This window comes from Chelonoidis abingdonii, chromosome 16, assembly GCF_003597395.2.
Source record: "Chelonoidis abingdonii isolate Lonesome George chromosome 16, CheloAbing_2.0, whole genome shotgun sequence".
Classification (NCBI taxonomy): Eukaryota; Metazoa; Chordata; order Testudines; family Testudinidae; genus Chelonoidis; species Chelonoidis abingdonii.
The window spans coordinates 17,005,248-17,027,844 of NC_133784.1; the positions used below are offsets into that span (position 1 = coordinate 17,005,248).

General features: G+C 48.6%; 1 protein-coding gene across 4 annotated transcripts in view; it reads left to right on the forward strand.

The window, feature by feature from the left end:
- Positions 1 to 2,878: 2,878 nt before the first annotated feature.
- Positions 2,879 to 22,597, forward strand: part of RNF123 (ring finger protein 123) — a 143,741-nt gene continuing 124,022 nt past the window's right edge. For 3 of the 4 annotated variants that reach the window (XM_075072953.1, XM_075072955.1, XM_075072954.1), the window contains exons 1-10: positions 2,923 to 2,960; positions 5,788 to 5,871; positions 10,892 to 11,009; positions 11,504 to 11,588; positions 15,005 to 15,084; positions 16,048 to 16,145; positions 17,633 to 17,687; positions 18,011 to 18,096; positions 19,069 to 19,155; positions 21,213 to 21,280. In XM_075072953.1, coding sequence (XP_074929054.1) covers positions 10,928 to 11,009; positions 11,504 to 11,588; positions 15,005 to 15,084; positions 16,048 to 16,145; positions 17,633 to 17,687; positions 18,011 to 18,096; positions 19,069 to 19,155; positions 21,213 to 21,280 — 641 coding nt within the window. In that variant the 5' untranslated portion in view covers positions 2,923 to 2,960; positions 5,788 to 5,871; positions 10,892 to 10,927. Of the gene's footprint in view, positions 2,961 to 5,787; positions 5,872 to 10,891; positions 11,010 to 11,503; positions 11,589 to 15,004; positions 15,085 to 16,047; positions 16,146 to 17,632; positions 17,688 to 18,010; positions 18,097 to 19,068; positions 19,156 to 21,212; positions 21,281 to 22,597 lie in introns of all 4 variants that reach the window. The other variant, XM_032765768.1, reaches the window with a different exon arrangement.

A 22,597-nucleotide genomic window follows, 5' to 3' on the forward strand; every position in this document is an offset into this window, starting at 1 on the left:
TAATCTGCTTGAATCATGCTGAATGACAAAATGGAACTGGGGTCCATCCAGGGGTCTCCGTGGCTACAGCACTGTTGGTACGTCCACCCTTTCCCGAGAGAGAATAATCAGCTGTTGTCGTATTGCGCTGAGATGCTGCTGCTCCAGAGTGTTAAATTGGGGAGATAACGTTATACATTCACTCTGATTGACACTCTGGAAACTCCAGCCATAGCTCCTTTTAAATGAAGTATCCTCTCTTTTGTTTTGTTGTGAACTCTCGGGGAGCAGAGTGCCCCTTTCCAAAGCTCCATTTTGGGAGCTGCTTATCAATACAAACACACAGATACTGTTGCTTTGATGGTGAGAGACAGGCGGGGCGGGGGGGGGCTCCCGTTGAAAACATTCGACTGTTTGCTTGAAGAGAGAGTGGTGCGGGGGGGGGTTGGGGGTCTGTTTTCTGCAAGCGGCTGCTTAATCGTGGTCTATGGAGATAAAAATAAGAACATGCTTTCAGTGAGTGAGTAGTGAAGGATCCGGGGAGGGTAGGAGGGTCTGAACGTACAAGACAGCGTGCTTGACCACAATCTCATCACTCAAAAAAACCACTCTCTCTCCCCCCATGCGCCCTGTCACACTCCATCCCCCCACATTTGAAGAAGCACGACAGCCACTAATGTGGGATAGCTGCCCATAATGCAATCCGCGTCCAATTGCAGCTGCAATATGCTTGCAAATGTGGCCATTATAGTGCAGCTGTCAGCTGTCAGGACAGGAACTGCAGTGGTTTTCCCTACTCAGCTGTATCAAAGAAGGATTAACTCATTAGAGCTGATAGCAAACTGCAAGTGTAAGCCAATAACAGTCTACTTAGAATATCAAGGAAAACAAGCAGCCAATATTCATAAACTTCGAACACAAAAATGATACATGAATACAAATAGAGAAGGACAGATCAGAGATCATCCTTCACGAGGCAGGAAGTATCCAGCAGGAAATAGTCCTGTGGCACCTTATAGACTAACAGACGTTTTGGAGCATGAGCTTTCATGGGTGAATACCCACTTTGTCGGATGCATGTATTCACCATGAAAGTTCATGCTCCAAAATGTCTGTTAGTCTATAAGGTGCCACAGGACTCTTTGCTGCTTTTACAGATCCAGACTAACACGGCTACCCCTCTGATACTTGACAACCTTCACAGAGATATGTTACATGGCATTAGGTAGCATAAAACATATTCCAGTTATGTCATATATACATTTATATCAAATTTCCATAAAGCCTTATGGGGTGCAACATCACACCTTGCTTAGTGAGTGCAGTTCAGTTAAGGGTGACCAGTGGTTAATTTGTAATGAAAGAGTTGCCAGACCTTAAGCAAGTTTTTTACTTTCATTACTGATGCAGCAAGCCCAGAGGTGCCAGGGCTATGAACTGACAAGCCTAGAGGTGCCGGGGCTCAGTCCTGGCAAAAATTAAGCATTGAGGGTGACCCTCTCAATCAGGACAGGCTAAGTATAGTTCTGCTGACCTTTACTCATACAATAAGGGTAACATTCCATGACCCCCACATTCAATACTAAAGTGATTTTTAACCGAACAGCAGCCAAAACTGATCACTTGGACAACACAAACTCTGTCTGCTGGATACCTAGGTACAGTAGGTGAGTTAATGTAAATACAGTTTGGTCCTAAAGCCTTCCCTCCCTCCCCTGGCTCATCACTAGCTGTCAGGGAAGAACTCATTCAGACCTTGCTTACAAATCATAATTTGAAATGATAGGTTGGCCAACATTGCTGAAACAAATCTGCAAGCATTGTCAGAAAAAACAACAGCTGTGTGAAGGCAAGATGCTAGTCTTTGTTCATACTTTTCAAACCTATGACACTTTTCCAGGTACAAGTATTTTATCATACACTGTATATGCTTTTAAAGTGTGTATTAATGTTTCAATTACAATTTCCAACCAAAGACTCAATTGGTAACACTGCATGTGACTAGTTGACCACTGGAGGGGGAGGTGTTGGGGAAATTCAGAGAGGTGTAGGGAAATCCCTGCCTGCCAAGGGCATGGGCGACAGGTTTTATAATTTTTGGTGGTGCTCAGAACAGGTCCAGGCAGAACTGTCCCATCCATAGGACGGACCGGGGCAACCGCCCTGGGCCCTGTGCTTTGGGGGCCCCCATGTTTCAAGGGGATGTGCGTCCAGGGTGGCCTGGAAGAGTTAGCGGGGAGGCCTGGCGCTAGCAGCAGCAAGCGACCTGGCCCAGCCCGTCCTCCTGGCTCCCAGTGTTACTTGAGGGAGGAGGCAAAAGCCAGAAAGAAGCAGGGCAGGGACTTGGGGGAAGGGGTGGAATGGGGGTGGAGTGCGCTGGGGTGGGTCCCTCACTGCTACTGTCGCCTGGCCCCCTGCTAGTCCCCCAGACTGTCCTGGACCCCACATCCCATCTGTACTCTGGAGGGGATGGCTTTGATTAAATATAAGCCCAAATGTTGGTGGAGCTAGGCCCATGTTCCTGAATATCGGTGGAGACCGGGAAGGCTGGCTATATTTTATGTAGATAAGAAAACATAATATGCAGATGAGGGACCCTGCAATCTCCTCATCCCTGGCCCCCAGATCTGACAGCGCGCTCCCGCAACGGGACCCGGGCCTGCTGCAGGGCCGCTCCGCGCTGCACCGAGCGGGGCCCCTCCAGGTTCAGCATGGCACGGGAAAGCCGAGATCCCGCAGCTCCCAGGCACGCTCGAGACACCCGGCGCGAAGGCTGAGCCGGCGCTCTCCCCCAGGAGGGGGCGCTGCGCTGCCAGCTCAGCCAAGAACAGCGCCCCGCCCGCAGGGAGCCTCCGGTTCAGCCAATCAGGCTGTTCGCGCGGAGAGGCGGGGCCTGTGGCGCGGCCCCGCCCCGCCCGCAGTGTCCCTGCTGAGGCTCCGTCAGTAGCCGGGTGGTTGTCGTGGCTGAGGGGCGCGGGCGGGTGAGTGTCCGCGGCCCTGGCCCTGGCCCTAGCGCGGCTCCCGAGCGCCCAGGATTGTGGGCGCTGTGCCCCTGGGCGTCCCGGGGTCTGGGACGGGTGGGGGCCTTGTCCCTGGGCGTCAGCGGGCGGTTGGGGGCTGGAACTGATGGGAAGGGGCCCTGGGCGGGAGTGGATGGATCAGGGGCTGGTGTGTGTGTGTGTGTGTGTGTGTGTTGTGTGTGGTGGTGGGGGGGGTGTCCTTGGCGGGAGTGAGCGGTCGTGGGTGGGAGTGGTGTGGGCGGGAGTGGGCGTGTTCGGGGGTAGATCGGCTGGTGTGCAATGTGGAGGTGTACTTTGGGCAGGAGTGGCCTGTTGGGGTGGGAGCTGGTGTGGGGGGCCCTGGGTGGGGGAAAAAAGTGGGGGGGGTGGGGGGGCTTTTGGGGTTGGGGGAGGGCTGTGGTTGGGTTGGGGGCTGGGGTTGGGGTTGGTGATGGTGGGGTAGTCGGGAGGGAGCAGGGGCCCCGATGGAAAGTGGGTGTTCCTAGACTAAAAGCCCATGGGTTCCCTCACAATAAAAGCATTGAGACAGGTGAGTTAACTTTGCAGCCAGCTGAAGCTTAGTGTAGCTCAGCAGGGAGCCCGTTCCGGCTGGGTACAGGAGAACCATGGTAGATTATTCAGGGTGATGGAGACTAAGTGCCCACTGTGCTGGGCGTATGGATGCTTGCCTGGGGGCTAGGACAGACATATCGGCAACTAATGCAAGCAGCCCTTGGGCCTTGGAGCCCAAGTCCATCTTCTGCAGTCAGCGTTGCTGTGCTGCAGGCCCAAAGAGATGGCTCTAGTATGCATGTGGTAGTACCTCTGGGGTTTCCCCTTTCACTTCAGGCATTCATACACTTTATTCTGCATGAAAGATGTGTTGTATCTTCCCTCAGTGTGCAGCAATGATCTTTAGGTAAAACATGAATTTTCTGACAGATTAGCTAAATCTCAGTTTACTTGTGAAAACTAATTAAAAGTGGGCTTTTTAAGTACTTTCTCCAGCGTTTGACCTGTTATTCCTCTCTTCTTGCTAACAAAGGGCTGGCTTTCTGTATAGTTGAAATTTGTTGCCAGCATTCCTCAAATATATGCTGAGGCCTGGTCTTGTGAAAAATTTTGCCCTGGCACTCTAGATTGACCTAATCACTGTGCTCACAGCCAGGTCAATGGGTGAACACCTCTCCACAGGTGGATCTGCTACAGCAGTGTGTCTCAAGCTTTTTGTGCTGGTGACCCTGCCCCCCGCCCCCCAAAAATTAACCCTCTCCCTTAAATATCATTAAGTAAATTATGATTAATACTTAGGGCTGGGAAGCAGGGCCCTGCAAAGCTAAGTTACATGCTTCAGCCCCAGGCGGGGCTCAGGCTTTGGCGTGGGCTCCTCGTGTGGGCCACCCATCAGTGTCAGTGCTTCTGTGTCCAGTGCTGGCTTTGCCCCTAGAGACCGTCGCACGTGCCTTCTGTGCAGTCCCACTCTTTAGTTTCTGCTCTGGTCCCCAGCAAGTCTTACTCTGGCCTACTTGCGACCCCTCTAAAACTGTCCTGCAATCCCCAGGTTGAGAGAAACTGTACTACAGGGACAGAAAAACCCCTTTAGTCATTGTAATAAGTGTCTACAGAGCTACAGGGGCGTAGCAGCTGTTCCAGTGTAGTGCTTATAATGTAGACATACTCTTAAAAGATTAGGTTGTAAGGTAATCAAAGTTTGTCTTTATGTCTTGCCCGTTATATTACAATTTTCCCTTCCTTGAAATGGCTGTCAGTTCATATAACTTACAAATGACAGAAATTATTTATACCCTTAGTAAATATGGCTGCAATTTAACTGGTGTTGGGGCCTTTGTTTCCAAGAGCACTGAAGCTACAGACTGTTGTCAAGAGAAGTGACCTCCATTTCCCTAAAGCTACTGGCAGTTTTGGAGCTTGAGAGCCAGTGTGTGATACAGGCCACTGGAACGTAGATTAGAATGGCTTTTCGCTATAACACCTGGTTTTAAGACTATTTTCTTACTATATGAAAAGATAAACATGCTTTAAGAGGGAACTGGAAAAAAGGAATGCTGTCCTCCTGTGGCCCATAAGAAGCCCTAATAGTATTGAGCAAAACCTTAATTGCAGCCTTCCCATTCCCCATAAATACAGAATGCATAGTATGGCAACCCTGAATGTTTGCTGCTGTTGCTGAGTGTGTACTGCGGGCTTTGCTGTAACCTGTGAGGGAGGTGAGTGTGTTGTGTAGCGTTTCCTTATTTGGAGTCAGTAGGAAGTTCAGTGTGGTGTAGAGCCTGTTGCTTTCTCTGGAAGTGGTACTACATGGGTAGTTTGGTCCAGATGATAGCTGTTCCATAACTTGCTTTTTGGGGTTTGCAATAGAGGGGATATTATGTGTATCAAGTCTCAGTTCCTTTTAAACACAAGATTTTGTTTATCACTACTATAGTGGCAACAGGGGCAGTAAAGTGGGCTGATCTCAGAACTACCTGCTCTGATCATCTAGTTGATTAAACTGTAAAAGCAGCAAAGAGTCCTGTGGCACCTTATAGACTAACAGACTTTTTGGAGCATGAGCTTTCGTGGGTGAATACCCACTTCGTCAGATGCATGTAGTGGAAATTTCCAGGGGCAGGTATATATATGCAAGCAAGAAGCAGGCTAAAGATAACAAGGTTAGTTCAATCAGGGAGGATGAGGCCCTCTTCTAGTAGCTGAGGTGTGACAACCAAGGGAGGAGAAACTGCTTTTGTAGTTGGCAAGCCATTCACAGTCTTTGTTTAATCCTGAGCTGATGGTGTCAAATTTGCAGACGAACTGAGGCTCAGCAGTTTCTCTTTGAAGTCTGGTCCTGAAGTTTCTAAACTGGTCTCATGAAGTGAGGGACAAAATAGAGGTAAGACAAGCTGATCGTTCCTCACGCGGTGGAGGTCCTCACACTGGAAGAGGAGGGTATAGTAGTGAGAGAGGCTGTGGTAAGGACACACTTGTGTGGGCATCATTATACTTTATCTCGTAAAACAGCCTAAAAATTTACTGTCTTGTGAATGATGTGTACTGAACAGATGTCTCCACTAGTCACTGATTTCTTTCCTGAGAATTTACAGATTTTACAGAACTTGTTTGTTTCCTGTGTGCGCTATGACTTTTTAGATGCCTTCACTGAACGTCATCTTCTCTTGTGCTGCTACTTCTGTTTGGCCTTTGTGGCAATCCCCTCACTGTTTTTCCTAGTATATGCTAACCAAAGTCAACATGTGCCTTTGGTAGATTGCTACAAACCACTCCGTCTCCTCTCCCAGATAGTTATCAAATATCTTGGACCTCACCAGCTCTAGCACTAATCCATAAGTACCCAGCTTCTAGTCTTTCCATACTGAGAATTGACCCTCTATCCCTGTGCTTTGCTTCCTTTGCATTAAGCAGTTGTTAAATTCATTGCAGTGGCAGCGCTTCACCTTTCACACTGTTGCTGTCATTTTTCCTTATAACACTTGTTAGGGACTCTGTCAAAATTCTTTAGAAAATCCAAAGTGCTATAAATTTGTGCCTGTTCTGCTGTGGTTTTTTTTTTGTTTTAAAGCTGTTCTAAAGTGTTCTGGCAGGTTAAAATAAATACAGTTTTGAGAAGAGTAAACCAAGTTCCTTATTGTATAATACACCCCAAGGTGTTGTATTAACCTGCCCTTACCTGGTTTTCACAGCTATTTTTTTGGAAGCTAAAGTAAAGTGTCATGCTTGTTGACAGTTCCCAAGCAACTTTTAAAACTGCACATGCAGCATAGCAACTAGCTTTAAGGGTAAATCGTAGAACTGGAAGGGATCTTGATATGTCTAGTCCAGTCCCCTGCACTGAGGCAGGGCTCAATATTATCTTCTGGACCATCCCTGACAGATGTCTAACCTCCTCTTAAAAAAACCCACTGGCAGATATTCCACAACCTCCCTAGGCAATTTGTTCCAGTGCTGAACTACCCTGATAGTTAGGAAGTTTTTCCTAATGTCCAACCCTAAACCTCCCTTGTTGCAATTTAAGCCCATTGCTTTTTTCCCTATACTCAGTGGCTAAAGAGAACAAATTATCACTCTCCTTTTAATGACAACCTTTTATGTACTTGAAGACTGTTATCATGTTCTCCCTCAGTCTTCTCTTCTCCAGACTAAACGAACCCAGTTTTTTCAATCTCTCTTCATAGGTCATGTTTTCTAGGCCATTGATCATTATTGGTGCTTTCCTCTGGGCTTTCTCCAGTTTGTCCACATCTTCCTTGAAGTGTGGTGCCCAGAACCAGACACAACACTCTAGTTGAGGCCTTATCAGCGCAGAGTGGAGTGGAAGAATTATTTCTTGTGTTTTGTTTACAACACTCCTACTAATACTGCTGTCACGGATCCACAGGACTGGTGGTATGCCCTAGCTTTGGGACACTCTGTGGGATGGGGTGGGCAAACTACGGTCCGCCAGCCGTTTTAAGCTGGTCCTTGAGGTCTGGGGCTTTCCCCACTCGGCACTCCAGCCGAGGAGTTGGGGGACCACTCCACGTGGCTCTGGGAAGCCGCAGCATGGCCCCCCTTCAGTGCTCCAGCCAGAGAGCAGGGTCGGGGACCACTCCACGTGGCTCCCGGAAGCAGCTGCATGACCCCACTCTGGCACTCCAGCTGGGGCGCAGGGTCAGGGGATGCTCCATACGGCTCCTGGAAGCTGCAGCATGGCCCTGATCCAGTGCTCCAATGGGAGCTGCAGGGGTGGTGCTTGCGGATGGGGAAGTGTGCAGAGCTGTCTGGCTGTGTCTTCGTGTAGGAGCCAGAGAAGGGACATGCTGCTGCTTCCGGGAGCTGCTTGAGGTAAGCGCTGCCCGGAGCCTGCCCCTCTGAGCCTCTCCCAATGTCCCAACCCCTTGCCCCCCCCTTCCACCCTGTGAACCCTTGATCCCAGCCTGGAGCAACCTCCTGCACCCCAAACTCCTCATCCCCAGCCCCACCCCAGAGCCCACAACTCCAGCTGGAGCCTGAACCCCTTCCTGTACCCCAACCTCCTGCCCCAGCCCTGATCCCCCTTGTGCCCTCCGAACCCCTCTATCCCAGCCCAGAGCACCCTCCTATACCCCAAACGCCTCATCCTCAGCTCCACCCCAGAGCCCACACCCCCAGCTGGAGCTTTCCCCGCCCCCTGCAGCCCACTCCCCAGCTCAGAACCCCCTCCCGCATTCTGAAGTCCTCATTTCTGGCCCCACCCAGAGCCTGCACCCCCAACTAGAGCCCTCGTCCCCTCCCACACTCCAACTCTAATTTTCTGAGCATTCATGGCCTGCCATACAATTTATATTCCCCAGTGTGGCCCTTGGGCCAAAACATTTGACCACCCCTGAATTAGGAGGAACCTCTTCAGTGTGCCGGACCCCCTAGGACCTCACTTATCCTACATAGGATTAGACTCTTTGGATTGGACTGAACTTCTGGTGCTCCAGCACTCCTGCCTCAACCCATGAGCTCTGTTCAGCTAGTTCACATGAGATGGACCCCGGTAGAGATTTGTACACTCTTTAGAGATTAATGTGCCTCTCCAAACATTTGCAGTGACATTTCAACACCATTGTCAAAACAGTCAGGTTTATTAGTCAACTGGAACCCAGCTTAGGAAGTCCTTATAGTAGCCCAGAGAACTGAAAGTTAAAGCATAGCCCAAGTCCATTCTGATTAGTCAGAGTCCAGACAAGCTGTCTCTCTCTCTCCCTCTCTCTCTCTCTCTCTGTGTCTGATCTCCTTGGTCAGTTCCCAGGTGAGAGTGAACTGCTTCCAGCAGCCAGGTCCTATTCTCTCCCCCACATCCCCCCCCCCACTTTTTTCCTATTGAGAGGTAGGGAAATCTATCTCCCTCTGGGTTGTTGGTTGCTGGGCGGTGATGTCCTGGCGACTAATTTGCCATTGTTTTCTTGGCCAGGCTTTTCCCAATGACTCATTTAGTCTCAGACTGGTAGGCAACATTCATACTGTACCTGAGTCACTTAACCTGCCTTGAGAGCAAACAGTCCTTTCCCACCCACTGGGTATCACTACTATGTATAGGAGAAACTGAGGCACACAAAGATTCATAAAATTACAGAAAATTCTCACATCCTCACAACATCCCAGAATGATTATTGATCTTTTTTGCTACAATATTACACTGTTGACTCCTGTTTAATCTGTGATGTGCTATAACCACCCCATTCTTCTCTTCAGTACTTCTTCCTAGGCAGTCATTTACCATTTTGTATTTGCGCAGTTGATTATTCCTTCTGAAGTGGAGTATTTTGCATTTGTCCTAACTGAATTTCAATCTGTTAAATTAGACTTTCTCCAGGTTGTCAAGATTATTGTGAACTTTGTGTGGTGTATTGCTTTCATTCTTGGCCGACTCTCAGATGAAAGCTATTCTGGGGGTTTAGTACATCCTAACTTTGAGTTGTTCCCATCATTTTTTTCATTACACTCCACTGGAGAGTTGAGAGAGTGCCCCACCATCACTACAGTCCAGGGCAACTGTGCAGTAGGGATTGCTCCATTGCGCTGGTGGAATTGGAAGAAATCCTGTGTTTTCTTTAGTCTCTTGTTTCTCTCTTTGCTGCCTGTTGGCCTAGCAGTCCCAATTTACCTCCCACCAATGGGCTTCCTGCGGTACTTAAATTGTTGGCTTGGGTCTCCATTTTTCCTCTGAGCTGCTCTAGTCTCCACCCTGCACTTTGCTTGGTGCTGTTTCCACTGGGTGCAGGCACTTGCTTTGCACTGCCTGCTCCTTTTTTTCAGAGCAGGGAACACACTGAAGTTGATCAGACAGCTGTTCTCCAAAGGACTTGTGGGAGGACTGTAGTGATTTTCAGTAGAGTGCTTGCTCATGAACAGTAGATGTTAGCTGTGTTCTAGCTCACAAGCGCTCTGCAACTGACACGTCTGCCGTCCTTGGTAGCAGCCTTTAAACAACATGAGTGATGTCTAGAGAACCGTGCTTTCTGCCGGTGATCTGCTCAGGGTGACAACTTGGGTACCTGGGGGTGGCTCTGAGGTAGTACTCTGTTCCCAATATTACTAAAACTCAATCAGAAATATTCAGGCTAATGCTAGGTTTTCACCTTGAAAACTGCTTCACCAGTAGCTCATTTGCTTCCAGCCAAATTAGTTACTGTCCCTGTAAAAACCCCTTGGGTGCTCAATGGCTTCTCTGCTTTGTAAGCAATGTGGTTCTGCTTTTGTCTGGTTCAGGCCTCTCTCTGCCTTCTGCCATCACTGACCAAGGCAGTTCCCTCTTGTACAAACTGTCAAACAGAAGAATGAGGTGTTATTCTATTTCTGTCTCTGTGGGCATGTGGGGTATTGTCAGGATGAGTGTGAGGACTGCTAGGTTGGTATTTGTACCACGTGGCCGTCCCTGGGCCCCTTCTCTAATGAGGTATGTCTATGCTGGGCACTGATGTACTGCTGCTGCCCAGTTTCTGTGCAGTGGCTCTAGGTGTGGGGCAGCCTAAGCTCTTTGATGGCTGTAGAGCCTATGAGGGTCGAGGGCACTGTCTGGTGCATGCAGGCGCTGAGTCGTATGACCTGAGTCAGGTGCTGGGTATGGCTGAATTACAATGTGTTATGTTTGCCTTGTCTCCCACTCCCCCAGGCCTCAGGTGAGACTGAGGGTGGGGCTGGCAGCCTACTCCAGTTAACTTCTCTGGTTGGATGGCAAGCTCTTCAGGCAGGGACCCTGTTAATTGTCTGACATCATCATGTACACGTTGAGTGCCATGTTGGGTACTTCTAAAGCCAGGGAAACCTAAGTGACATTCTGTACTTGCCTCTGATTCATAATGATGGGCAAGAGCTAAGGGAGGGACCTTTCTCACCAACAAGTCTCCTTGCTCCTAATGACAGACTGGTGTGCCTTCCTATTTCAGCTTTGGCCTCTGTGGTGGTTCACACAGCCGTGAAGAATGACGTCGAGAGGTGCTGGGACTGCCTTTTCCCGGAGGAACTACAGGCTGAGCATTGAGTCTGAGAAGCCCAAGGTCACAGGTACGTGCCCTTGCATAGTGTGTAGATGTGGGGTTAGGCGGTCACACCTGTTTCCTAGGCTGAGTTCTTTGCAAGAGCCAGTTTGCAGTTTCTAGATGACACTGAGGATTTTCCCTACTTCCACCCTTTAGTGCTGCCATACCACTGCCACCTCTCCAGTGTGACGAATAGCTGCAGTTTGCACTGGGGCATCTTACCCCACTTTTGGGCAGGGACAAGTTGGGCAAAACTCCAGGGCAGAAAAGACCTAAAGGTGGGGGACGGGCTTTTCTCTGCTCTAAGGGCTTCTCCCTCTTGTCTCTGTGCTGAAGTGGTTTTCCTCTGCGTGCAAATCCTCTACCTTTCGGTGAAGTAGAGTGTAAGGGTTTGTCTGTATGGCAAGTTAATGTGTGACAAGCTGGGCTGTGAATGTACCATAGCAAAGGAGGTGCAGTTGATATTTCTGGGGTGATCTTCCTGACTTCCCATTGCTTATCTTCTGTTGTTCGCTACAGGGATAGTGAACAGCAAGCTGCTCAATGACTATCTCCACCGCATCTTCCCCAGTGCTGATGGGATCCAGCCTGCAGCTGCTTACAGGTACTGGTTGCCTTCTAACTGTTACCTGGCGAGTGAAGCTGCACCTGCCTTCCTCCGGACACGTCATGACATGTTGGACTGGGAGATCCTTTCCAGAGTCAGTCAGTAACAAAGCCTCTCTGTGATGCTGGCATTGGGGAAAAACAAGCCAGTGGAAGTGCATTGTGTTGCAGAAGTCTCTTCTTTAATGGCTTCTCACAATTAGACTTCCAGTGCCTGACTTATAGAATTATGCACATGTAATTGCAGGCCTAACTTCCTTGGAGATGTACAGTAAATGTAGTGATTGTATGTACTTAGGGCCAGCTATGCATCTTCCTGATCAATCATGCACACGCTTGGCCAGTTGGCTTATGCAGTGGCAAATGCTGCAGAAATGTTGTGTAAGCGTTTGTGAAAATTGGGCAGTCAGTGCCCTGTAAACTAGCCACAATGCTACTATTGTTATATGTAATACAGTGACACTTCCTATGACAGTAATATCCCTTCTGTTGTGTCAGTCGTGGGAGCACTGTATGGTGATCTCTTTATTACTGAAACAACAAGGAGTCTGGTGGCACCTTAAAGACTAACATACTTATTTGGGCATAAGCTTTCGTGGGTAAAAAACCCACTTCTAAAGATACATGGAGTGAAAATTACAAATATAAATCTATATTGGTACATGAAGAGAAGGGAGTTACATTATAAGTGGAGAACCAATGTTGAAGGCCAATTTAGTCAGGATGGATGTGGTCCACTCGCAATAATTGAAGAGGCAGTGTCAATACGAAGAGAGGGAAATTGCTTTTGTAGTAAGCAAGCCACTCCCAGTCCCTATTCAAGTCCAAATTGATGGTGTAAGTTTGCAAATGAACTGTCCGGTTTGGCCAATGTACATGGCAGAGGGGCATTACTGGCACATGACAGCATATATCACATTAGTCGATGTGCAGGTGAATGAGCCTCTGATGATGTGATTGGTGTTGTTGTGTCCTATGATGGTGTCGCTAGAGCAAATATGGGGGCAGAGAAGGCAATGCGGTTTGTTACAGGGATTTGTTCCTAGGTTAGTGTTTCTGTGATGTGGTGTGTAGTTGCTGGTGAGTATTTGCTTCAGGTGCCGGGGGCTGTCTAATAGAGGATTGGCCTGCGTCCCAGGGCCTGTGAGAGTGGGGATCATTTTCCAGGTTAGGTTGTAGATCGTTGATGATGCACTGGAGAGGTTTTAGCTGGGGGCTGTACATGATAGCCAGTGGTGTTCTGTTATTTTCCTTGTTGGACCTGTCCTGTAGTAGGTGACATGTACATTGGCCAAACCAGACAGTCCCTACATAAAAGGATAAATGGACACAAATCAGACATCAGGAATGGTAACATACAAAAGCCAGTAGGAGAACACTTCAATCTCCCCTGGACAACAACAGATTTAAAAGTAGCCATTGTTCAACAACAACAGCAACAAAAAAAAACACTTCAAGACAGACTTCAAGAGAAACTGCAGAGCTACAATTCATTTGCAAACTTACAACCATCAATTTGGGCTTGAACAGAGACTAGGAGTGGCTGGCTCACTACAAAATCAATTTTCTCTCTCTTCGTATTGATACTTCATCAGTTATTGGGAGTGGACCACATCCACCCTGACTAAATGGACCTTCAACATTGGCTTTCCACTTGTAAAGTAACTCTCTTCTTTTCATGTGCCTGTAATTCTCACTCCATAAATCTGAAGAAATGGGTTTTTTTTACCCATGAAAGCTTATACCCAAATAAGTCTGTTAGTCTTTAAGGTGCTGTCAGGCTCCTTTTTGTTTTTGTGGATACAGACTAACACGGCTACCCCTCTGATACTTGGTATCTTTATTATTAGGTGTTATCTGAAGGAAATTGCTTGTGCAGGGCAAAAGTAAAGCTAGACACCAAGCTGTGGCATTGAAATTCTTTTTATGCTTTCAATTCTGCTTCACATTCTGTGGGTCAGAATCCTGGGGCCTCTTGTTGCGTAACTCGTGTTCAGCTTTGCCACTGGAAGCCCTGTAGGTGGGTACAGTTGCAGTTGGAATGGTGTGGAGCCCCTCTGGTGAAATGTTCCTCTTTATGGCTGGCTGTGTTTAAAAGACGCTGGGGGTCACATTCCTCCCACTATGCTTAGATTCTGAGCTCACATCTGATCTGTCATCACCTCTAAAAATAACACTGGGCCCTCTTGGCTGTTGGTAAGTTGAGGTTAAGGGGGGAGGAGGGAGGACTGTCTCGTGTTACTTTGCCACAAACTTTCCAGGCAGCATGCCTTGGAATATTCCATTTGCACCAGCGTGTCAGTTTTCAGAACTCCAATTCTTTGTTTGATGACTGGAGCCTTAAGGACATAGGGACTGACGACCAGGAAAGGGTGATTGGTCCAACAAACTGGCTTCTGTTTGGTTTTTTCCTGTTTCCCTGGGCTTGAGCTGAGAAGTAGAAGGCTGTTGCCTAATCCCAGTACATTACCATCTCAACTCAGGTGCAGACAAACATAGCTCTTGTCTGATGGAACTTGCCATATTGAAGCAGTCCTCCTAGGCCGCTGTGCTCTCTGGTAGTGGTCTGTACTTTGCTTGGGTGGAGTTCCTTTTAAACATTCACACAGCTATCTCATTATCCTCCTTCAAAGCCCTCCTGAAAACTCTCCTGTCCTGTGATGCCTACAAAATCTGGACAGCAGTTAGATAGATTGCAGGTGCACCAAGACCAATTCCTGTCATGCTGCCCAATACTGTCTCATTGTTTCCTTGAGTGCCCCCATCTGTCTGTCTACATTGTCTCTTGTTTTATATTTAGATTGTCAGCTCTCTGGGCCAGGGACTGTCCTTTTGCTCTGTTTGTACAGCACCTAACACAACATGATCCTGGTCCATGAATGGGGCTTTCGGCACTGTGGTAATGCAGTTGTCCAGTTTCACAGTACTCCCCATGGGATTGCTTCTGACCTCAGCTGATTAGCACCCAAGACTTGAGGGCCTTTGGTAATTTAGCTTATCTCTCTGCAAACACTGTTCTTCTTCACGTCTCAGCCTTTGATCCTAGCATGCCTGCCTGCCTCAAATTCCTTCCGTTAATGATATGTAACACAGATAAGTGGAACTTCTTACTGTGAGCTTTACTATAAATAGCAGCAAAGGACAATGGCGGGGACAGTCAGCAGCTCTGTCTTACAAGCCACTCAAGGTGTGAACTCATTAAACCTTGGTGACACACTGAGTTTTGAAGGTTTCAGAGTAGCAGCCGTGTTAGTCTGTATCCGCAAAAAGAAAAGGAGTATTTGTGGCACCTTAGAGACTAACAGATTTATTTCAGCGTGAAAGCTCATGCTGAAATAAATTTGTTAGTCTCTGAGGTGCCATAAGTACTCCTGTTCTCTTTGAGTTTTGAAGGGAACTCTTCTTTATTCCCAGGAAGCCATTGACATTCCAGAACCTGCAGGAGCACCTTGACAAATTGCTGGCAGAGGACAGTGGTGCGGAGGACAGTCAAGGTAGGAGATACTGGGTGTCTGGTCCTCTGGGAGCTTCCTCGTGTGCCTTATTGGGAGAAGAATCAGTCTCATGGGAAACTGATTCCTAAATGAGCTTGGTTCTTGCTTCCCTATGTTCTGATTCATCATCTCTTTAACTCCTGGATTCTAAGCACTTGTGGGCTAACCCTGCAATAGATCAGTTCTTATTTGTAACAACCATGTTTCCAGATGGATGGTGGGGTGCTTGCTCCAAAGAATGGACAAACTCATGCAGTGAACTCTTGTTTTGGGTAGATGTGTTGGAGACATCTCCTTAGCAATGATATAGCAAGCTCTTACTGCTGATATTTCATACTGCAAAATAGCTGGAGTGTCCTGTTCTTCAGTGGAATATGCAGGCTTGTTGATAGTCTCTGTGGCTTATTCTTCTGATGCATTCTCCTACCGTTGTTGAATTTCCTCAGCCCCACGCTTTTACCTGCCATGATCTGAGGCATTTGTTCTCCCCCGCAGTCATTAAAGCACAGCCCATAAGATGTGATGCTTTGCCTCTTCATGTATCTAGTCATGAGCTTATATCTACTGTGTGAGTGTCTTGCTACCACTAGATGGGAGTGTTTTAGTCTAATGTTTGGCTGGGGGTTTAGCTTTGATGACCTCCAGACTATTTTGAAGCCACTGAAACTGTTGGGGTAAATTTTCCAGGTGCTATATGAGAGTGGCCATGTGACTTGGGTGTTGCATGGCTAAAACATCATGCATTGCTTTGAGAACTTCCGTTTAAATTCCACCCTGAGCCTGCTGCCTCCTGGAAGGGCTGATAATCTGATGTTATAACTCTGTTCTACTGCTCCTCCTCAGCTGCAGAATCCAGGTGTTCTTTTCTAGTCTATACCATGGCTTCCACGAAATTCTTGTACTACAAGTGCCATGTGGCTTTCTCTGCTGCTCTGACTGGCTTTCATGCAACTCTCATTTCAGATCAGGTATTAGAGGGTCGACTTGGTCCCTCTACTGTGGTATTGGACCACACCAGTGGTTTTGAGGGACTCCTCCTGGTTGATGATGACCTACTTGGGGTGAGTGTGACAAGGAGCCCAGTGTGTGTGGAATGGCCCTTGGGGATTTAAAGGTCTGTCGTCAGGCCTATGTTGTCCTCTTGCAATATGTTCTTCAAAGCAAATCCCCCTGCCACCATTTTGGTGTGTTGTTAAATGATGATGGTCTGGGAGGTTGTAACACTCCTGAGTGAAACAGATTCTCCAAGAGGAGGAGTTCTAGCGGTGCCTTCAAACTGCATTTCAGGCAAGCTGCTCCTGCTCTGGTATTATTGCATAGCCTTTTGTCCAGAGGTTTAAGATTCTGAGGTGGTTCTCAATTGTTTTTCGAAATCACCTCGAGGGTGCATTGCACTTAGCCTGTATTCTGTGATACCCAGGCGCTGCAGGTTAAGTCAGTGAAAGAGCAAACAAAAATCAAAGGCAGCATTGCAGGGCCATTGGGTAACCAGAGGTCTCTGGTCAGTAGGGGCCAGGCAGTTCATGCATCCTTCTCTTCGCTAGCCTGTTGTCCATTCTCACTCCCTGGTTCACTTCCAACATCCATTCTCTCTATTCCTGCCATGGTGCTATGGAAGCCCCCAACACTGCACTGACTTGTTCTCTCCTCCTCCACTTGCTCTACCTCATTGGCCAAGCAGGCCTGCTTCCTGCCATCCACTGAACCCACTGCTCCCCATTGAGCCCTGCTGCCTTCACTTACTGCAGCCTTTTCTCCCCCAGCACACTCACTGAAAGAGCAAACTGGCCCAGTCTGCTGGGATCTAGCAGATTCTCCATCTGCCTTCAGCGATCCTGCCCCTCACTGCCCCCTTATGTCCCTTGCCCCATGCTTACACCTCTGTCTCAATTTCTCATTGTTCTTCCTCAGTCCTCCTTGCTTTGCCTGCCACCACCCCATCTCTATCCTCCCCTTGATCTAGAGCGCATTGTCAGACTGGTGTGTGTGTAAATTGCCTGTCACTCCCTGAACCCCATCTACTTGTCTGCCTTGAAATCAGGAGCACCTTAGAGCATGGGTTGTTATTTCTCAGTGTCTGGAAAGAACCCGGTGGGAACCCTAGTAAATACTCACTAGTCCTTGTCTCCAGGCTGAATATACTGAACCTGTGACTTCATCCTAGCTTCACATGGCTTATCTAGGATCCAGACCTTTCTCCCGCTCCTCTTGTACTCTCAGCAGCACCCGCAGCAAGCTATATTTACTTGGCAGCTGCTGCTGGGCCCTCGTGCTGCTGCTGAGCTCCTGCTAAGCTCCTAATGTATTTGCAAACACCATGCCTTACGGGATGTATCCAATCCAGGTAACTCCAGACTGTTTGCTGCTGAAGATCCTGGGAATTTATATGCTTTCTTTGATAGCAACTGTCTCCCTGACTTATGTTGGAAAAGTCTCCTGTGACTTGGGCTGCATGCAATGGGAAGTGCCAGTGGTGGGGCCTGGGCTGGGGGAAATCTGTGGGCCTGCCTCAGCTGTACAAATCTCCCTTGTTTGTTCCTTGGCTCAGGTGATTGGCCACAGCAACTTTGGCTCCATCAGGGCCACGACCTGCGTGTATAAAGGTAAGTGCAGTGAGTGGATGGTGTGGCTAGAGAGCCTGCCATGGCAGAAGGGAGTCGCAGGTTACCCAGCTGAAGAGGCAAGGATGTTTGTGATACGCTGCAGCCTCATCAGGCCTTTAAAACCCCAATCCTTCCACTTGGTCTGTGTGGATGGAAGGGAGGGAAGCCATTGTCTGATACCAAATGGGAGGAGTTGGCAGAGGGGGTTGGGGTTGACATCCTCTCCTGCAGTGGCAATGTAGTTGCCTGCTCATCTGTTGCACTGAGTTCTTAGCCTGTGCTGTCTGGCTCTGTCATCCCTGCTCTTCTCCTCCCTCTTCCAGGCAAATGGATCTACGAGGTGCTCATCTCCTCCCAAGGGCTCATGCAGATTGGCTGGTGCACTCTCAACTGCAGGTTTAATCAGGAGGTACTGTGACTGCACAGCTCTGCAGCTTGTTCCTGGCCTACATGCCGAGGTGGGGGGTGTGTTCTGTTGTCTTGGTGCACTAAAGCTGCTTCCCAGCACATGTGTACGCTGTAAATGTCACATCTTCATAAAATAATAAAGACCTCATAAAAGCTGTTTCTGCTGCATTTGCAGACAAGGGTACAATGCAGATGTCCTCCAAATCCCTCATGTGTTATGTGCTCACGCTTGGATACACAGCTAGGGACAGCAAATGCTGCATCTCAGGATACATAAGGCTCCCTGCTGCACTCTCCTCTGGCACCATTAGCATGATATACAGGGCTGATGGGAACAGTGGTAGCATCTGGGCCTCAACATTGTTCTTGCCAACAGATGCTACATGGCTTCTCAGGCTGGCATAAGCAAAGCCTGGTAAACTCTTGCCAGGCATTTGGGGATTGTTTGTTTCACTTGGAGTCTGGCCTGCCTGTTTTCAGTTTGTCCTGGAATGTTGATGTGTGATTGGCAAGGCGGAGGGCATGGGGAGCAAGCTGGTGGTGTCTCACTGGCTAGAGTGTTTGGTATGTGGTTTGCTCCTGTTCTTTTGTTTGGGTTGCAGGTCAGTGGGGTGGTGGTCTGTAAAAAGGCATAGGAAGTGAGAGTGCAAGTGCCACTGGGTAACAGGTTCTTTGCAGGTGCTGTGGGAGTGCAGAGAGCAATCTGCTGCTGCCCTGGGAGGATCACAGGTGATGCTCTGTTAGACCACAGGTCTGGGGGCTGTGTGTGTGTGTCTATTACTAGAATTATAGTCCAACGCTCTCATCCTTCCTCCAGCAGAGTGTGCATGCTGCTGAGTGCCAGAAAGCCCATTTTCTCTGCCCTGTGGCTTTGCTCCCATTGTAGTGGCTGCCCCTCTGGGTGTGAGGTGCTTGGGCTGGGCTCCTTGCGCCCAGACAGTTTGACTCTACTCTTGGCCTCCTCTCTATGCAGGAGGGGGTTGGAGACACTCCAGATTCGTATGCATATGATGGAAACAGGGTGCGCAAGTGGAACGTCACCACAACCAACTATGGTAAAGTAAGTGCCTGAGCTCAATGGCTGCCAAGAGGGAGCTCCCCTTTGCTCTTGGGCCTTCCCCCAGGTAACAGGTTAGGTTGCTAGTGCAGCACTGTGATTGCAGGGTCTAGCATTCCCCAGCTGCAGTGTTGAGCTCTGCAGAAGCCTTAATTGGCATCAGCAGTGACACGGAGGTGTTGAGAGGAGCAGGCTCTGTGCAGCAGTTAGCAGAGTCCTGAGAGGCAGTGCTGCTCTCAAACCACATTGACCCCCATCACTGTCTTTGTGAATGCCGACAGGGGAAGAGAAGAGCTAGCAGAGCCATGTTCCCTTTAAAAGGGAAGGAAGGGGCCAGCTCCAGGTGAGCTTGGGGATGCAGGCAGCCTGATAATCACTGACCTATGCTCCTGGTAGCACATTGCATCCTTACAGCACCTACGTATTCAGACCTAGCTGCTTGGCTGTCTAGTTCAATTCACTGAGCAGCTGCTGATGGGAATGAACCTCAGCTTGGCACTGTTACTGCTCTTGGGAGGGCACCATTTGGTTTGCTGCTTGTTAAACAATGCTGCTGCCCTGTGGCTAATTCTGCTGGGTTTGTGGGTCTGACACAGCCACAGTCCTACGCATAAACCTAGTGATGGCCAACAAGGAGAGCCCCTGAGGGTTGTGTGCACAACTGTGCAGAGGTGGCTGACGATGCTGCGTGAGCTTCTGTGGGAAGGAGAAGTCCTGTGCTGTCCTCACTAGACTTGGCCAAAAAAGGGTTGTTAGAAAACAACCCAAATTGCTCTCTTTGCAAAACTGAAATCTTCCCTGTGAAAACTTCCAATTTCTGTCAGGAAGGTCAGAATGAATGCTCCTGGCTATGCCTGCCTGCAAGGCTCGGTCTTAGAGATTATGATTCTAAGGTGGGTGAGGTGATATCTCTTATTGACCAATTTCTGTTGGGAACTGAGACAGGCTTCTCAGGTCTGTGAAAAGTACTCAAGTGCCACAGCTAAATAGGAGGTGGAACAGATTATTGAAGCAGGTAACACATTTCAAGGGACTGTTCAAGGTGAAGTGGCCCGTTAACAGCCCTCCATTAATAGGGAGGAAAGGAAGGGCATGGGGAGCAGCTGGGGGAGGCTGGTAGTGGATTATTGTAATAAACTATAAATCCAGTATCTCTATTCAGTCCATGATTTTTAGAGCCTAGCAAAGTTATGAATTTAAACTCCCAGGCTTGTCTTTTGAGGGAATTGTGCAGGCTTCTTTGAGGATGAGGACTGAGAGGTTGGATATAGAGTGATCACTTTGGGAAAAGTGTTCATCCACAGGTGCTTGTGTGTGTTTTGTCTTTGGAAGGCTCTTGTCAGCTTCGCTTTCTGCAAGTGAAATTGGCACAAGCTTTTCTGGGGGGCTGCTGAGACACAGTGCCTGGTCCCACACCAGATCTGGGAGGCAGAGCCTCCCACTGTACAGACTACCCTGAGGCGAGGGACCCCAGTTTTCCATGGTATCTGACTCTTGGGCAACCTGGCTTTGCCAGAGCTTCCAGGGCCCCTGCTGTGGAGCAGGGACTCTAATGCGGGGGGCCCTGGAAGCTCCTGAGAACCTTGGATTGAGCCAAGACTTAACAGGGTTTCCCAAACTGCCTGCTGAGAAACCAGGAGCATGGAAGCCCTGACACTCTCTCTTGGGATCTGTGACAGCACTGCCATGTGGACTGCCCTGGCCAGGGACCCCCAGGGCTTCCAGACTCATGGACAGTGGGCTCCCTAAACTGACACTTGTGTTTGTTTTGGAAACATGTCAGTGTTACTGAAATGAATTTGGTGTGTGTTTGGGGGGGAGATTTCTGGTTCATGGGACACTTACACAAATTTTGATTCATTCCTTTTTGTAATGAAACCAAATTGTAAAACGCAAAATTTCCCATAAACCAGAAATCCCATGTTTTGGCCAGTTCTTCTCTTCCCAGTCCAAGAGTCTAGGGTAGGTATCTGGTTGTGCTCTGGTTTGGGAATATCCAATAGGAAGCTGGTCGAACACCTGGATAAGCCTCTAAACCTTTTTCTTCTCTTTTTTTGTAGTCCTGGGCGGCAGGAGACATTGTCAGCTGTCTGATAGACCTGGATGAGGGGACCATTGATTTCTGCCTGTAAGCATCTTTGCAGGGCTCCCTGCTGCATTGACTAGCCCTGCTTAGTATAAATATTCCTCTTTCCTCTATTCTCAGCAGATGCTGCCAGGCCTTGGTTGAGCTCCTCCTGGCAACCGCCAGGAATATTGTACTCCCATGGCTGAACCCTTGGCCAAAGTAGCAGCTTGGTAGGGTACTTACCCTTTCTCCCTGGCTCCTAATAGTCATGGAACTCAAATGGTTTACTTCTGCGCATGATTTAAAGGGTCTGTCTCTGGTGCAGAGCTAACACAGGGTAATGGTGCTTGGGTTAACCTAGCCCAGATGTGAGCAGCCACACTGTGAACACGGGTCCACACTGATGCTGCACTCCTCCGAGTGTGTTGCTAGGACTACTAGGGGCATATCCCATGGTTCTTAGCACTGCAGTAAGCTGAGATCCTCTGATGGTTTTGCAGTGAGTCATGGGAGAACTTGTCTGTCCTGGGCACATGAGGAATTGTGGGAAGGTACTGGAGTACTATTGGCATGAACCTGCTTCCTTACTGCAAACTGGGTAGGTTACAAGCCCAGGTGAAAGCAGCACCTGGGCTTTAGCCAATAGTCCCAGATGAGCTAGCTGGTCTGAGCTGAAAGCTCTGTCAAATGTAGGTCAGAGGTTTGTGTGTACATGGGAGCCTGGTTAACTTTGTAGTTAAGACAGCTTAAAGCAGTCGAAGGGTTCAGGCTGTGCCCTCACAAGCTGGGCTGTGCCGCTAGCATGATGGGGAATCACTCAGGTTCTCAGGCCTCTGGGTCAGGTGTCTGTGGTGTTACATAGAGTTCTGCACCATTGCAATATTGCACTTGTGAAAACTCCCCCTGCCCCATTCCATGGACTCCCCTGCAGCAGTAGCTGTCTGACGGATGCAGAGCTGCTGCAGGCACGCAAAGTGGTCAGCTAATGGGAAGGGCAAGTCTGCGTCAGATCTTGGTTTTAAACTTCTAAAAGGCTAGTACAAAGCTAGAAAACTAGATATAGGTGAGTGCTGGAATTTGCTGTTAAAGGGAGCTGCAAAGCAGACTGTGAATGGGGCTTATTCTTTGCACTGTCTGGTGGCTACAGAAAGCCTGAAAGGTGTCTTCAGAAACCCTTTTTTCTGCTTGTGTTTTCCATGAGAAATTCCATTCGTGTCTAGCCTGGAAGACTCTGGGGCTGGAGAACTAGTAAAATAATAGCGCATAAGGCTGGAGAGTGAAAGTTGAGTGAGAGAGGAAAGGGAGCTCCATTCAGACTGTCTAATGCTGCTGTACACTGAACAGCTGTTTATGTTCAGTGACTCTTTGTTAAAGAGT